Source organism: Salvelinus sp. IW2-2015, linkage group LG26, assembly GCF_002910315.2.
Source record: "Salvelinus sp. IW2-2015 linkage group LG26, ASM291031v2, whole genome shotgun sequence".
NCBI lineage: Eukaryota > Metazoa > Chordata > Actinopteri > Salmoniformes > Salmonidae > Salvelinus > Salvelinus sp. IW2-2015.
The window spans coordinates 14785602-14802079 of record NC_036866.1 but is presented as its reverse complement, the minus strand read 5'-3'; the positions used below and the strand labels follow the sequence as shown (position 1 = coordinate 14802079).

Sequence of the window (16478 nt, the reverse complement as noted above, 5' to 3'; positions counted from 1 at the left end):
CCCTATGCAGTGTCGATTTTAGCATGTAAATCACCCTAAATTTGCCGGCGTTCTATAAGAACTCCCCCGTGTTCTGACACCAGCGTGCGCCCTTCGCCCTCGTGCGACAATRTTTGCAAACACAGAAAGGGGTATATGCATACCCCTCTGGATATAAAAATAAATATTTGTATGCTCTATGAACATCACCCTGCCGTCAGTGGGAAACTCAATGTGTTTGTTATATTGCAGTTACATTACAATGCACTGATGGTATGCGCCAGTCCTGGGGATAGAAGCATCCATCCATCGCGCGACTCTCTAGCATCATCATCACACATAGAAACCTGCAAGCCGCTCCGGCGGTGCAAAGCAGCGCCTCGCTGCCCTGCCACGCCGCTGCATGGACAGCCAACACAATGGCAGGGGATTTGGGGGTGCATCKGTTTTAGCAACAACAGATAGCATGGATAATCCCGCCTCAGCCGATTCAGCTCTCGTCGTTACGATGATTAGAGCGCCGCTGTCGGCTCGCGGGGCATGATAGGCAGGAGAGAGAGCCGTGCGGGAGCGGGGCTTCTCGTTTTGACAGTACTTTTTGGGAGGGAAACGCAAAGACGCGTGGAACAGGTAAGTGCGTGGAGTGCGTGTCTGTGTATGTAGGCCTATCCATATCAAAATACAAGGGATGCTTTCTTATTAAATCAATATGTAGATGGCTTGCACACACCATTGTGCACTGAGGTAGGTTTCAATTTTGTAATCAGATAATTCCATTCGAGATTGATAAAGCATATGGATCGAGTATTATCTGAGATGGGCTAGATGTGCCCTGTCATTAGACACAGCATCGCTGTTGCGACGATGGGGAGGTGCATCTGTGTATCCAGTTCAACGGATTAATAGAGTCGATGTCTGCGCCCACGCGGAAACTTAATTAGCATAATACAAAAATCCCCATCAAAATCCGTTTGTTTATACTAGAGAGATCTGTTTTTTGGGGGAAGTTGGCTGTCTCAACCCACCGCACCAGCCAATGGTGGCCTTCTGCATCTGCTGTGGAAGGAGGCCGAGTTACAGCGGTGTTTGTCAGATCATGAGACATGCCGAAAATCGGTATTCTCACTTAAAGTTCTGTAGCGTCCGAACGGTTTGCTCTACGACCCCCACAAGCGTCTGAGGTCGGTACCGCCGATCTGCCAACTTCCGTCTGTAGGTCCGAACAGTTAGGGCTACACACTAATACGTCCCCTATATRGAAAAGGCAAGCCTCTCATGAACAGGTAGGCCTACATGGGTTGTTCTGCTCTAGAACGCTCACAAGCCTGGTTGTTTTGCTGTAGGACACGTACAAGCCTCATAATACTAGTCTGAGGGTAGCCAGTACCAGTTAAAATTATTAATGGAAGTATACACTAAGTATACCACAGTTGTGTCAAGTTGGCTGGATGTCCTTTGGGTGGTGGACCATTCTTGATCCACACAGGAAACTGTTAAGCTTGAAAAACCCAACAGCATTGCAGTTCTTGACACAAACCTGTGTATCTGGCACCTACTACCATACTCTGTTCACCCTCTGAATGGCAAACATAAACAATCCATGTCTCAATTTAACCTGTCTCTTCCCCTTCATCTCCTGAGTCGCGCAGTGATCTAAGGCACTGTATCTCAGTGCTTGAGGCGTCACTACAGACCCTGGTCTGATTCCAGGCTGTATCACAACCTGTCACACAATTGGCCCAGCGTCGTCCGGGTTAGGGTTTGGATGGGGTAGCCCGTCATTGTAAATAAGAATTTGTCCTTAACTGACTTGCCTAGTTAAATAAAGGTTAAATAAATAAATAACATTAAAAAATATATATAATGCTAACTTAATTATGCTAATTACGTTTCCGCGTGGGCGGAAACATCGACTCTATTAATTCGATGAGCTGGATACACAGATGCACCTCCCCATCGTCACAACAGCGGTGCTGTGTCTAATGACAGGGCCCATCTAGCCCATCTCAGATAATACTCAATCCCTACTGACTGGAGTGGATTTAACAAGTGACATCAATAAGGGATCATAGCTTTCACCTGGTCAATCTACCTATGTCATGGAAAGAGCCGGTGTTCTTAATGTTTTGTATGATCAGTGTATGTGGAAGTAGTTTTGTGCAAAAAAAGAGGTTAAATATGGGTAAAAAAATAAAATACTTTTCTGATCTTTCTTATATCGCTCAGATATACACTAAATGACCAAAAGTATGTTTCTCTGCTCTTTTGCACACCAGTATTTCTATTTGCACATCCTCATCTGCACATATATCACTCCAGTGTAAATTGCTAAATTGTAATTACTTCACCAATATTGGCCTATTTATTGCCTGACCTCCTTACTTCATTTGCACACACTGTATACAGATATATCTATTGTGTTATTGACTGTACGCTTGTTTATCCCATGTGTAACTCTGTGTTGTTGTTTATGTCGCACTGCTTTGCTTTATCTTGGCCAGGTTGCAGTTGTAAATGAGAACTTGTTACCTGGATAAATTAAGGTGAAAAAAATATATAAATGTGGACAAATGCTTGTCAAACATCTCATTCCAATATCATGGGCATTAATATGGAGTTGGTCCCCCCTTTGCCGCTATAATAGCCTCCACTCTTCTGGGAAGGCCTCCCACTAGCTGTTGGAACATTGCTGTGAGGACTTACTTCCATTCAGCCACAAGAGCATTAGTGACGTCGGGCACTGATGTTGGGCGATTAGGTCTGGCTCACAGTCGGCGTTCCAATTCATCCCAAAGGTGTTCTAGAATGTCATTGTATGCTGTAGTGTTAAGATTTCCCTTCACTGGAACAAAGGGGCCTAACCCGAACCATGAAAAACAGCCCCAGACCATTATTCCTCCTCCACCAAACCTTACAGTTAGCACTATGCATTCAGACAGGTATGGTTCTCCTGGCATCCTCCAAACCCAGATTTGTCAGTTGGACCGCCAGATGGTGAAGCATGATTCATCACTCCAGAGAACGTGTTTCCACTGCTCCAGTCCAATGGCAGCGAGCTTTACACCACTCCAGACGATGCTAATGAAGCTCCCGAAGAAACACTTCTTGTGCTGACGCTGCTTCCATAGGCAATTTGGAACTCGGTAGTGAGTGTTGCAACTGAGGACAGATGATTTTTATGCACTATGTTCTTCAGCACTCGTCAGTCCCGTTCTGTGAGCTTGTGTGGCCTACCACTTCGCGGCTGAGCCGTTGTTGCTCCAGACATTTTACAAACTGACTTGTTGGAAAGGTGGCATCCTATGACGGTGCCACGTTGAAAGTCACTGAGCTCTTCAGTACGGCCATTCTACTGCCATTGTTTGTCTATGGAGATTGCATAGCTGCGTGCTCGATTTTATACACCTGTCAGCAACGGGTGTGGCTGAAATAGCAAAATCCACTAATTTGAATGGGTGTCCACCTACTTTTGGCCTTGTAGTGTAGGACAGACACTTTAAAACAAACTTCCTTTTGATATTTTTTTTTACTATCTGTTTTTCCATGTATGAATCTGTTATTCAATGGGCCATGGGCTAATAGCAGTAAGGCCAAATTCAATGTCTCATCATAAAATGTTTTTAAATATATATTTTATAACTAAAGGGGTCCTAAAATTCTAAATCAAGTAGCTAAAACTTCCTTGGTATGACCATCTTTAAAAAATCCATATGTTAACTTATTTGTCATAAACCTCCCCCAAGTCATAACATCAACAACACCTAGGGTAGCACATTATACCAAGACAAACATGATGCTGGTGAAATGCAATATCCACATAGCCCAGTTTGACACTGCTCTATATCTGGGGCCTTACATCATCATACAAATTCCCAGTATGGATATTTTAGGAAACAGGGTCGGAGGAAACCGGAGGGAAATATTTGAGACCGCCAAGAATGTGCACGGCAGTGAGTGAGTGACGAGGTGATGTCCTGGAGCGAAGAATAGTCCACAGATTTAAAAATACAGTGGGCTCACTGTCCTGTTGAGAACTGACCCAAGTACTGCCTGGCAGTGGAACCAAAATATCAGCATGATGGTGCTAAATCTGAGGGTGGGAACCAGACAAGCAGCTAGGCAGTGAATGTGAGGCAGCTCCAAGAGACTGCCTTGTGTGACACTGTATCTTTAGATCATTTTATTGATTGAGTGAATGGTCTCTGGAAAACCTCTGACGTCCCTGGCGAAATAATAGATTAAAAGGAAGAGAAATATAAAATAAATACAAATGTGACACCATTTGAGGAGTAGATGACCATAATGATGCTCTGAAACTACACTGTTGACCTGACTGATAGATGTTTCTCAGATAACCTCAGTCTGGATGATAGACCACTTGTCTGTCCTGCTGCTATTAGTGTGGTGATCACGCTACAGAATAATCTGAGTAGTCTGAATTTAGAATAATCTCAGTCTGGATGGACGTCTCTAGTTTTTCCTCTGTAATCTCATGAACTCTGTRATATTTCCACTGTAATCTGTTGCAGATTTCACTCAGGCAACAATCTTCTCTCCCTCTTCAGGTGGACTGTGGCTTGGGGTCCTTCAAAATGGATATAGATCCCTGTTTGCGGTACTATTTCCAGCACCCCTGGTCTCGTCTGTTTGTGGCCTACCTCGTCACTTTCTGCAACTTCCTTATCTTTGCTGAGGACCCTGTCTCCCACAGCCAGACAGAGGCTCACATGATCGTGGTGGGAAACTGCTTCTCCTTCATAGTGAACAAGTACCCTGGTGGAGGATGGAGCGTCCTCAAAATCATCTCGTGGCTGATGGCCATTGTAATCGGAATGTTTGCCGGGAAGTTCATATTCCACCGCAGGCTCTTTGGTAAGTCATCAGTCAATCAATTCAATATATTTATATAACCCAATTTTACATCAGCAGATGTCACAAAGTGCTTATACAGAACCCAGAGAGCAAGCAATGCAGATGTAGAGCCACGGTGGCTAGGAAAAACTCCTATGAAAGCCAGGAACCTAGGAAGAAACCTAGAGAGGAACCATGCTCTGAAGGGTGGCCAGTCCTCTTCAGTCCTCTTCTGGCGAGACTTAACGAGGAATACAGCCCTACAAAGACAACTGAAAAGTATTTTGTCATGTTAGGGTAATGGTTAGAGTGGCAAAGAAAACCACGTGATATGCTAAACACTGACACTCATTCCACGCACACACACACACACCACACACCACACACACAACACACACACAAAACCACACACACACACACACACACACACACACACACACACACACACACACACACACACACACACACACACACAGAGCATTATCAGGATATGAAGGGATCATGACTCTATTCCATGTGCTGCTCTCTATAAATATTGAATGTTGCAGTCTTCACTTAGGCCAGGAAAGAGAACATGTCTTGAGTGCTATTATGTTTCCTCTATGCGGAAGAATAGGTATCTGATAATGTAGCTACTCTGTCCTTGCACATCTTTCAAGCCTTAATCTATTGAATTACCCGGATGATTCCCCCATTTACTTTGAGACTAAAACTAAATGTCAGAGTTTGAAGCCACTTAGCTGTTTCCCTCCTACACAAAAGCAAGCATCTTAAATGCATTTACAGCACTATAGTTGCGTTGATCTTTCATAATTGCTAGGATTATTATTTATTTTATTTATTTTTTATTTCATCTTTATTTAACCAGGTAGGCAAGTTGAGAACAAGTTCTCATTTACAATTGCGACCTGACCAAGATAAAGCAAAGCAGTTCGACACATACAACAACACAGAGTTACACATGGAGTAAAACAAACATACAGTCAATAATACAGTAGAAAAATAAGTCTATATACAATGTGAGCAAGTGAGGTGAGATGAGGGAGGTAAAGGCAAAAAAAAGGCCATGGTGGCGAAGTAAATACAATATAGCAAGTAAAACACTGGAATGGTAGATTTGCAGTGGAAGAATGTGCAAAGTAGAAATAGAAATAATGGGGTGCAAAGGAGCAAAATAAATAAATAAATACAGTAGGGGAAGAGGTAGTTGTTTGGGCTAAATTATAGATGGGCTATGTACAGGTGCAGTAATCTGTGAGCTGCTCTGACAGCTGGTGCTTAAAGTTAGTGAGGGAGATAAGTGTTTCCAGTTTCAGAGATTTTTGTAGTTCGTTCCAGTCATTGGCAGCAGAGAACTGGAAGGAGAGGCGGCCAAAGGAGGAATTGGCTTTGATGGTGACCAGAGAGATATACCTGCTGGAGCGCGTGCTACAGGTGGGTGCTGCTATGGTGACCAGAGAGCTGAGATAAGGGGGGACTTTACTTAGCAGGGTCTTGTAGATGACCTGGAGCCAGTGGGTTTGGCGACGAGTATGAAGCGAGGGCCAGCCAACGAGAGCGTACAGGTCGCAGTGGTGGGTAATATATGGGGCTTTGGTGACAAAACGGATGGCACTGTGATAGACTGCATCCAATTTATAGGGTATTGGAGGCTATTTTGTAAATGACATTCCCGAAGTCAGGGATCGGTAGGATGGTCAGTTTTACGAGGGTATGTTTGGCAGCATGAGTGAAGGATGCTTTGTTGCGAAATAGGACTTTGGATTGGAGATGTTTGATGTGAGTCTGGAAGAAGAGGTTACAGTCTAACCAGACACCTAGGTATTTGTAGTTGTCCACATATTCTAAGTCAGAACCGTCCAGAGTAGTGATGCTGGACAGGCGGGCAGGTGCAGGCAGCGATCGGTTGAAGAGCATGCATTTAGTTTTACTTGTATTTAAGAGCAGTTGGAGGCCACGGAAGGCGAGTTGTATGGCATTGAAGCTCGTCTGGAGGGTTGTTAACACAGTGTCCAAAGAAGGGCCAGAGGTATACAGAATGGTGTCGTCTGCGTAGAGGTGGATCAGAGACTCACCAGCAGCAAGAGCGACATCATTGATGTATACAGAGAAGAGAGTCGGCCCAAGAATTGAACCCTGTGGCACCCCSATAGAGACTGCCAGAGGCCCGGACAACAGGCCCTCCGATTTGACACACTGAACTCTATCAGAGAAGTAGTTGGTGAACCAGGCGAGGCAATCATTTGACAAACCAAGGCTATCGATTCTGCCGATGAGGATGTGGTGATTGACAGAGTCGAAAGCCTTGGCCAGGTCAATGAATACGGCTGCACAGTATTGTTTCTTATGGATGGCGGTTAAGATATCGTTTAGGACCTTGAGCGTGGCTGAGGTGCACCCATGACCAGCTCTGAAACCAGATTGCATAGCGGAGAAGGTGCGGTGGGATTCGAAATGGTCAGTGATCTGTTTGTTGACTTGGCTTTCGAAGACCTTAGAAAGGCAGGGTAGGATAGATATAGGTCTGTAGCAGTTTGGGTCTAGAGTGTCCCCCCCTTTGAAGAGGGGGATGACCGCAGCTGCTCTCCAATCTTTGGGAATCTCAGATGACACGAAAGAGAGGTTGAACAGGCTAGTAATAGGGATTGCAACAATTTCGGCAGATMATTTTAGAAAGAAAGGGTCCAAATTGTCTAGCCCGGCTGATTTGTAGGGGTCCCGATTTTGCAGCTCTTTCAGAACATCAGCTGACTGGATTTGGGAGAAGGAGAAATGGGGAAGGCTTGGGCGAGTTGCTGTGGGGGGGTTTAGTGCTGTTGACCGGGGTAGGGGTAGCCAGGTGGAAAGCATGGCCAGCCGTAGAAAAATGCTTATTGAAATTCTCAATTATAGTGGATTTATCGGTGGTGACAAAGTTTCCTATCCTCAGTGCAGTGGGCAGCTGGGAGGAGGTGTCCTTATTCTCCATGGACTTTACAGTGTCCCAGAACTTTTTTGAGTTTGTGTTGCAGGAAGCAAATTTCGGCTTGAAAAAGCTAGCCTTGGCTTTTCTAACTGCCTGTGTTAATTGGTTTCTAACTTCCCTGAAAAGTTGCATATCACGGGGGTTGTTCGATGCTAATGCAGAATGCCATAGGATGTTTTTGTGTTGGTTAAGGGCAGTCAGGTCTGGAGAGAACCAAGGGCTATATCTGTTCCTGGTTCTACATTTCTTGAATGGGGCATGCTTATTTAAGAAATAACCAGGCATCCTCTACTGACGGGATGAGGTCAATATCCTTCCAGGATACCCGGGCCAGGTCGATTAGAAAGGCCTGCTCGCTGAAGTGTTTCAGGGAGCGTTTGACAGTGATGAGTGGAGGTCATTTGACCGCTGACCCGTTACGGATGGAGGCAATGAGGCAGTGATCGCTGAGATCTTGGTTGAAACCAGCAGAGGTGTATTTAGAGGGCAAGTTGATTAGGATGATATCTATGAGGGTGCCCGTGTTTACGGCTTTGGGGTGGTACCTGGTAGGTTCATTGATAATTTGTGTGAGATTGAGGGCATCAAGCTTAGATTGTAGGATGGCTGGGGTGTTAAGCATGTCCCAGTTTAGGTCACCTAACAGCACGGGCTCTGAAGATAGATGGGGGGCAATCAGTTCACATATGGTGTCCAGAGCACAGCTGGGGGCAGAGGGTGGTCTATGGCAGGTGGCAACTGTGAGAGACTTGTATTTAGAGAGGTGGATTTTTAAAAGTAGAAGTTCAAATTGTTTGGGTACAGACCTGGATAGTAGGACAGAACTCTGCAGGCTATCTCTGCAGTAGATTGCAGCACCGCCAACTTTGGCCGTTCTATCTTGTCTGAAAATGTTGTAGTTAGGGATGAAGATTTCAGAGTTTTTGGTGGTCTTCCTAAGCCAGGACTCAGACACGGCTAGGACTTCCGGGTTGGCAGAGTGTGCTAAAGCAGTGAATAAAACAAACTTAGGGAGGAGGCTTCTAATGTTAACATGCATGAAACCAAGGCTATTACGGTTGCAGAAGTCATCAAAAGAGAGCGCCTGGGGAATAGGAGTGGAGCTAGGCACTGCAGGGCCTGGATTCASCTCTACATATTGACAGGAGAGGCATGCTTAGCCGAGTGATCATAAGGGTCCAGTGAGTAGTGAGGTTGGTTGGGGTCACGGCGATTCAGACAGCTAGCCGGGCCATGGGTAGCAAGCTGGCAGAGGATGGAGGTCTGTTTTCAATCGGCACTCAGCTTGGCTTTCCTTTGAAAGTCATGTCAAGCCTAGCTGCTTGTCTGGTTCCCACCCTCAGATTCAGCACCATTATGGTGCAGCAGTCTAAGGCACTGCATCTCATTGCAAGAGGCGTCACTACAGTCCCTGGTTTCACATCCTGCCGTGATTGGGAGTCCCATATAGCAGTGCACAATTGTCTCAGTGTCGTCTGGGTTTGGCCGGGGTAGGCTTTCATTGTAAATAATAATTTGTTGTTAACTGACTTGCCTAGTTAAATAAAGGTTAAAAAAATAAAATAAAAATGAGGGCAGTCTATTCAGATCAGAGTTTTACACTTAAAGCCCAGAGCTTCAGGGCACATAGCGGGAACAGAGAGCAGAGTAGACCTCCCATCTCTCTCTCTCTCTCTGGAGCTGGAGCCAGGTAGGGCCAATGCACTTCACAGGCCACAGGGTAGAGCAGCGCAGGGCACAGAGTGCAGGAGGAACAGATGGTGTGTGTGTGTGTGGGCTTGGTGATTGAGTGAGTGTGAGATGGACATGGAGAAATGGAACATGAAGAGCGATGGTGAGCGACAGAGGGAGGTTCAGCACAACATTTTTGCAATGGCGTTATGTAATCCTAAAAATGAGAGATGAGCAGAATATAGAGCACTCTATAGAGTACTCTTCTCTCCTTTACTACCTACACTACAACATGGTAGGCATGCACACTTAGTTAATTACAGTAATGTCTCATTTATGAAGAATTCTTATGAGGAATTCACAGTGTATTTATAATTGTAATGAGAGTCATTTGTCCAATAAATGCCAAGCTTTTTACCTGGTCACTGATATTTCAACTTATTCTTTGTTTATTTGTTTTATTTTTCCAAATGAAAGCACTTGTYTTTCCTACGTAATATATTAAGTTATTCATGCTGCTATTTCGATTTGTGTTCAACTATGTATCAATTTGTAACTAAATGGAAACCAGACAATGTGTTGCTTGCTGACGCATTCCGCTGCATCATTTATAATTTATCATGGCCTAGAAAAAAMCCCGGAATATCACAACCACTAATTTTACGTTGAATTACACCAACTCATCCCACTGGCGATGTTGCTTTTTCACAGAGGACTATACGCAATACTCAATTTACCATGTTTATGTTAGCAATAACGTTGGCTGCTACCTAGTGGAATGAGAGGAGGTGGATGGAGATCACAGTGTGTTTGGTTTTTATTCTCTGGTAGCACAGCCAGCCACTTATCAGTTTCTCTCAAAGGTGATGGATGGTTCGTGACAGACTATGTGGGTTAAGACTACCTCCCAGGCATATATACAACCGATGCTAATTCACCCAGCCACTAAAGGCTATGTACTCTCCCATTGAGTGGCATGTCTTCTGGTCATTCAGTGAGAGCTTGTCTGTCTCTGTGCCTTTGTTATTACAACAAGGACATGAGGAATTTGATTTGTATGCCCATGTGAGATTGTATTGTATTCCATTTTGTATACTGCGTTTTCTGTGTTGTAAACCAGTAGGCATACAGTACATACAGCATACCTTTTTCCTTTCCTCCCTGATCCAGCACAGCACTCAGTATTTCATGCTTACAGCCTTCATTGTAAAACAAAACGCCTTTTCATCAAGGTAATGCAATGGAATCTGCTTCTCATTCCATGTTGTGCTGCACCAGTTTCAGATTAACATAATCTTTTAACCTTTGTTTCCTGTGCATTTTTCAAGACTTGTGTTCTCAGTGAATGTTTAGCATCCTAACAGGAGTAGGTATCCCATTGACCATCTTTGATTCAGTACTATGAGCACAGGGCTTCTTTGCTTTGAGTCATCACGGTGGATTTTCCAGCTCACACAGCCGCTCAGAATAGTATAAACCCGTTTGAGAAAAGACTGAAATGGGAGACCCAGTTTTTTTGGGAGACTTTGATGGTTGAAGATATTTTGAAGTTAACATCAATGCGCTGCTGTGAATGTGTGACTATTGCCTATGGTTGTTCCATTGTTAAAGCGCTCTCCACTTATGAATGCTCCTCCTGCCTGATCCTGATCCTTGACTAGCTGTAGCCTCAGAGATGCCACCTGGACTCTGTCACACGTTGTTACAGTAGTGCATTATGGGTATGATGGCCCTGTGCTGTGGTGGCCAAAGGTCAGAGTTTGCTTGAGCGTGTGGGTTTAAGTGTGTGTGTGTTTACTTTGCATACGTGTTTGTGTGTGTGTGTGTGTGTGTGTGTACACATCTGGAACACAGCATATAACCTTATGCCTCCTTGTTGTTTCTTCTGTTTAATACACAGCAACAATTCAGTTTAGACCTGCCTATGTTAGTTGTCACTCGGAGGCTGGCCTTTCACAGTAAATAATAGAGTATTGTACTAGTGCCAGGATTCAAATATTTAAGACATGGACCAGCACGCCGGCTGCTGTGTTGAGACTGATGGGTTGTAATGTAATATTGATGTTTGTAGCAGAGATTTGAGCAGAGGGGAATCGGCCACTATCTTAGACAGTAGCTCTTTCTTACATTGGCATGTTGTTGTTTTAGAGTGAATGTTTTTTTAATGTTTTGTTGTTTGATACATTTAGCATCAAACAGCATTAAATACGCTATAACAGCATTAAATACGCACTAAATACGCTATATTTAGCAGAATCTTAAATGTGTTCATGATCTATTATGTGTCCAGGATCAATTGTAAACAGTGAAGTTGTTTATCCACAAGACTGGTTTACACTCAAAACATTAATAAGTAACCTCCTTTCGTGTCTTGTATAAAGACAATGAAAGGTGTTTTATTTATTTTTATTCGTGAAGTAAACTAACTCTAAACATCTGTCTGCTTTGAATGAAAGATAAAACGGTCCAGGCGTTTGCAAAATCCAGGGAGAGAGAGAGATTGAGAGTGTGAGAGAGAGGAGGCAAACAATACATTGGGCAAAGGAAATTGCTTGTTTACTTAAGATTAATGAAGTCTTTGGTACAAACTGTAGCTCTTACGACTGGGGAAATGATTTAACAAACCTCTCTGACAGTAATCAGATGTGTTGAAACAGCCCCAGCTAGACACTGGAACAGCTGGCTTTCCATCGCCCGTTGGAGCGAGGGAGGCAAGGAGCGAGGGAGGCAAGGAGCGAGGGAGGCAAGGAGCGAGGGAGGCAAGGAGGGAGGGAGGCTCACTCTTACAAGTACGTCCGCCAATCTCTGTTTTATTGGGGAGACTTGTAGTTACCATGGGCTGCAACTCTGGGGACCCCGGCAACGTTGTCATGGTAATTCCAATGTTGAGTGTGACGCCTTGGCCACGGTAACAAAGCTGGCGATATAATGACACAGGGCTGCAGTGTAAACTTAGTGATATCCAGGTGGAGCGGAGCAAGGCTCTCTCCTCTCCTATCCAGCCCATCTAGGTTTGTCAGAGGGAAGCAAGTCGTCTCATCTAGGGTCCCTAAGGAGGGCAGTAACTGTTGTTATGTATGTGTGTGAGTGGACTAACAACCACTTTGATGGTGCAATACCCCAAATCAGGACACCCAGTTATAAACCCAACAGCATGTACATTTATTGGGTAATTTTTTTTTACCCGGTAAGTTGACTGAGAACACATTCTCATTTACAGCAATGACCTGGGGAATAGTTACAGGGGAGAGGTGAGGGGATGAATGAGCCAATTGGAAGCTGGGGATTATTAGGTGACCATGATGGTATGAAGGCCAGATTGGGAATTTAGCCAGGACACCAGGGTTAACACCTCTACTCTTACGATAAGTGCCATAGGATCTTTAGTGACCACAGAGAGTCAGGACACCCGTTTAACGTCCCATCTAAAAGACAGCACACTACACAGGGCAATGTCCCCAATCACTTCCCTGGGGCATTGGGATATATATTTTTGAGACCATAGGAAAGGGTGCCTCCTACTGGCCCTCCAACACCACTTCCAGCAGCATCTGGTCTCCCATCCAGGGACTGACTTGGACCGTATGTTGACTAGGACCGTAAGGCTGTATGTCTTAGCTTCAGAAGCAAACAGTGGGATGCAGGGTGGTATGCTGCTGGYAATATATCATGTGTGGTATAGAAAAGAAGAAGGTGTAACACATGGAGGGTTGGCTATCTGAAGGCTGTATGTATCGATACAGATATCCTCAAGTAAAGTGATCAAATGTTGTTTTTTAAAAGCTCAATATTTGATCTCATTGTGCCTAGATTGATTTGACCACTTTTTCCATGTCCAGCTCGGCACCCTGTCTCTGCCAGCAAAATATTTTATCAATTGGTGTTTTTATCCCCCTGGAAGACTGTGGCAATAACAGTCTGTGACTGCAACAGGTTATTCTGTATTCGTGCAGCTCTGATTTTTTAAATTGTTTTATTTAACCTTTATTTAACTAGGCAAGTCAGTTAAGAACAAATTCTTATTTACAATGACGGCCTAGGAACAGTGGGTTAACTGCCTTGTTCAGGGGCAGAACGACAGATTCTTGTCAGCTCGGGGATTCAATCTAGCAACCTTTCGGTTACTGGCCCAACGCCCTAACTAGGCTACCTGCTGCCCCATATTAAAGGATATTGTGTTCCCCCAACTGCAGAATTTCCCTCTCATTACTATTTCTGTTTCATCTAGCAAGGGCCCCAGTTTGAACTTCTGTTTTCTGGAATAGAATATTTGCAAAAGTGTTTTGACACTGTAATATATAGGTATCAATGGCACAATTCATCCTCTATCCTGCTCTATAGATAAACACAGACACTTGACAATGGTAGAATTTTCCCCCTCTCCCTCCTTGGTTGGCATATCTTTTGTGAGAGACAATCTCTCTGAATGACATGGCATATGTGCATGGCCAGCACCAGAACTAATCAGTTGGACAGGTGTTTGATTTACATTGTGGCATGTTTTCTTGACAGGACCTCCTATGTGTGCATGCGCTTCCCAATTATTTTTAAAACTAGAACGGCTAGGCCTCGATGGACCCCCGCTTCAAGCTAATGAGCAGTCATTCTGAATGCAACATTCTAGCAGTGTGATTAATACATGTCATGTACAGTTGAAGTCAGAAGTTCACCACTTTATTTTAAGAATGTGAAATGTCAGAATAATAGTAGCGAGAATGATTTATTTCAGCTTTAATTTCTTTAATCACATTCCCAGTGGGTCAGAAGTTTACATACACTAAATTAGTATTTGGTAGCATTGCCTTTAAATTGTTTAACTTGGGTCAAACGTTTCGGGTAGCACTCCACAAGCTTCCCACAATCAGTTGAGTGAATTCCTCCTGACAGAGCTGGTGTAACTGAGTCAGCTTTGTAGGCCTCCTAGCTCGCACACGCTTTTTCTGTTCTGCCCCCACATTTTCTATAGAATTGAGGTCAGGGCTTTGTGATGGCCACCTTGACTTTGTTGTCCTTAAGCCATTTTGCCACAACTTTGGAAGTATGCTTGGGGTCATTGTCCATTTGTAAGACCCATTTGCGACTAAGCTTTAACTTCCTGACTGATGTCTTGAGATGTTGCTTCAATATATCCACATAATTTTCCTCCCTCATGAAGCTATCTATTTTGTGAAGTGCACCAGGCCCTCCTGCAGCAAAGCACCCCCGCAACATGATGCTGCCACCCCCGTGCTTCACGATTGGGATGGTGTTCTTCGGCTTGCAAGCCTCCCCCTTTCTCCTCCAAACATAACGATGGTCATTGTGGCCAAACAGTTCTATTTTTGCTTCATCACACCAGAGGACATTTCTCCAAAAAGTACGATCTTTGTCCCCATGTGCAGTTGCAAACCGTAGTCTGGATTTTTTATGTCGGTGTTGGAGCAGTGGCTTCTTCCTTGCTGAGCAGCCTTTCAGGTTATGTCGATAGGACTCGTTTTACTGTGGATATAGATACTTTTGTACCTGTTTCCTCCAGTATCTTCACAAGGTCCTTTTTTTTGTTGTTGCAGTTTTTGCACCAAAGTGCGTTCATCTCTAGGAGACAGAACCCGTCTCCTTCTTGAGCGGTATGATTGCTGCGTGGTCCCATGGGGTTTATACTTGCATACTATTCTTTGTACAGATGAACGTGGTACCTTCAGGCATTTGGAAATTGCTCCCAAGGATGAATAAGACTTGTGGAAGTCAAAAGAAATAAATTCTGAGGTCTTTTGATTTTCCCATGATGTCAAGCAAAGAGGCATTGAGTTTGAAGGTAGGCCTTCAAATACATCCACAGGTACACCTCCAATTGACTCAAATGATGTCAATTAGCCTATCAGAAGCTTCTAATGCCATTACATCATTTTCTGGAATTTTCCAAGGTGTTTAAATGCACAGTCTACTTAGTGCATGTTAACTTCTGAYCCACTGGAATAAGTGGCCAGCCACATTCTGACTTTCTGACTAAAATTAGAAAATGTAGCTAGCTAGACTCTCTTACCCGTATACATGGATGGATGCTTCTCCCTCTGTCACGGATGCCATGGTTGTCCTTAGTTTGAAGATGTAATCTGGAGACAGGTGTTTTATACAACACAGCCTTCTGTGTGCTCTCTTTTATTTGCAATCAAACGCCACAATTTTCTCCATCTCTCCTTAGCTATCATACTCTAATTTCACTGATTTCAAAACTCGGTCCTCCAAAAAATGGAGAGCAACACTTATGCAGCTCCACTATGTGATATCTTTAAAAAAAAATCTGCGTTAGAAAGGATTACATACACATAGTGGAAAGCTCATATTATAGACAGAAGCGAGCTCCATGGCAGACCAATCCGAGCTCATCTCTTGGCATGTCCAGCCCACTCATTATCTCAGCTAATCATGGCTAGCRGGAAGGTTTCTGACTTTTTCCATGGCTAAACCAACTAGGCTCGTAATTTAACAATTTTATTCGTATTTACAGATGACATACAAGTGTGTTATTAAGGCAAACGAAAGTTCAGATGTTCCAGAAGGCATTTCTGCCCCAAAAAAGTTTACGTTCAAATGGCGCTACTGTGAAGTAGTGACGCGCGACATATGTCTAGTTTCCTGAAACACTTCACATTTTGGTGTTACAGCTTGAATTTAAAATTGATACAAATTTAGATTTTGTGTCACTGATTAACAATACCCCATAATGTCATAGTGGAATATTTGTTTGTGTTTTTTTCCTCTCTCAAATTAATTAAAAATGAAAATCTGAAATGTCTTCAGTCAAAAAGTATTCAATCCCTTTTTTATGGCAAGCCTAAATAAGTTCAGTAGTAAAAATGTGCTTAACAAATCACATAAGTTGCATGGACTCATTCTGTGTTGAGTAATAGTGGTTAACATAATTTTTTATGATTACCCCATCTCTGTACCCCACACATACAATTGCAGTGAATTCAGAAAGTATTCACACCCCTTGATTTTTTCCCCTATTTTGTTGTGTTACAGCCTGAAT

General features: G+C 43.7%; 1 protein-coding gene across 1 annotated transcript in view; it reads left to right on the top strand.

Annotated features, from left to right (window-relative positions):
* Window positions 1-319: 319 nt before the first annotated feature.
* Window positions 320-16478, top strand: part of LOC111952103 (transmembrane protein 117-like) — a 90932-nt gene continuing 74773 nt past the window's right edge. Inside the window, 2 exon segments of the mRNA XM_023970586.1 lie at window positions 320-609; window positions 4545-4851. Coding sequence (XP_023826354.1) covers window positions 520-609; window positions 4545-4851 — 397 coding nt within the window. The 5' untranslated portion in view covers window positions 320-519.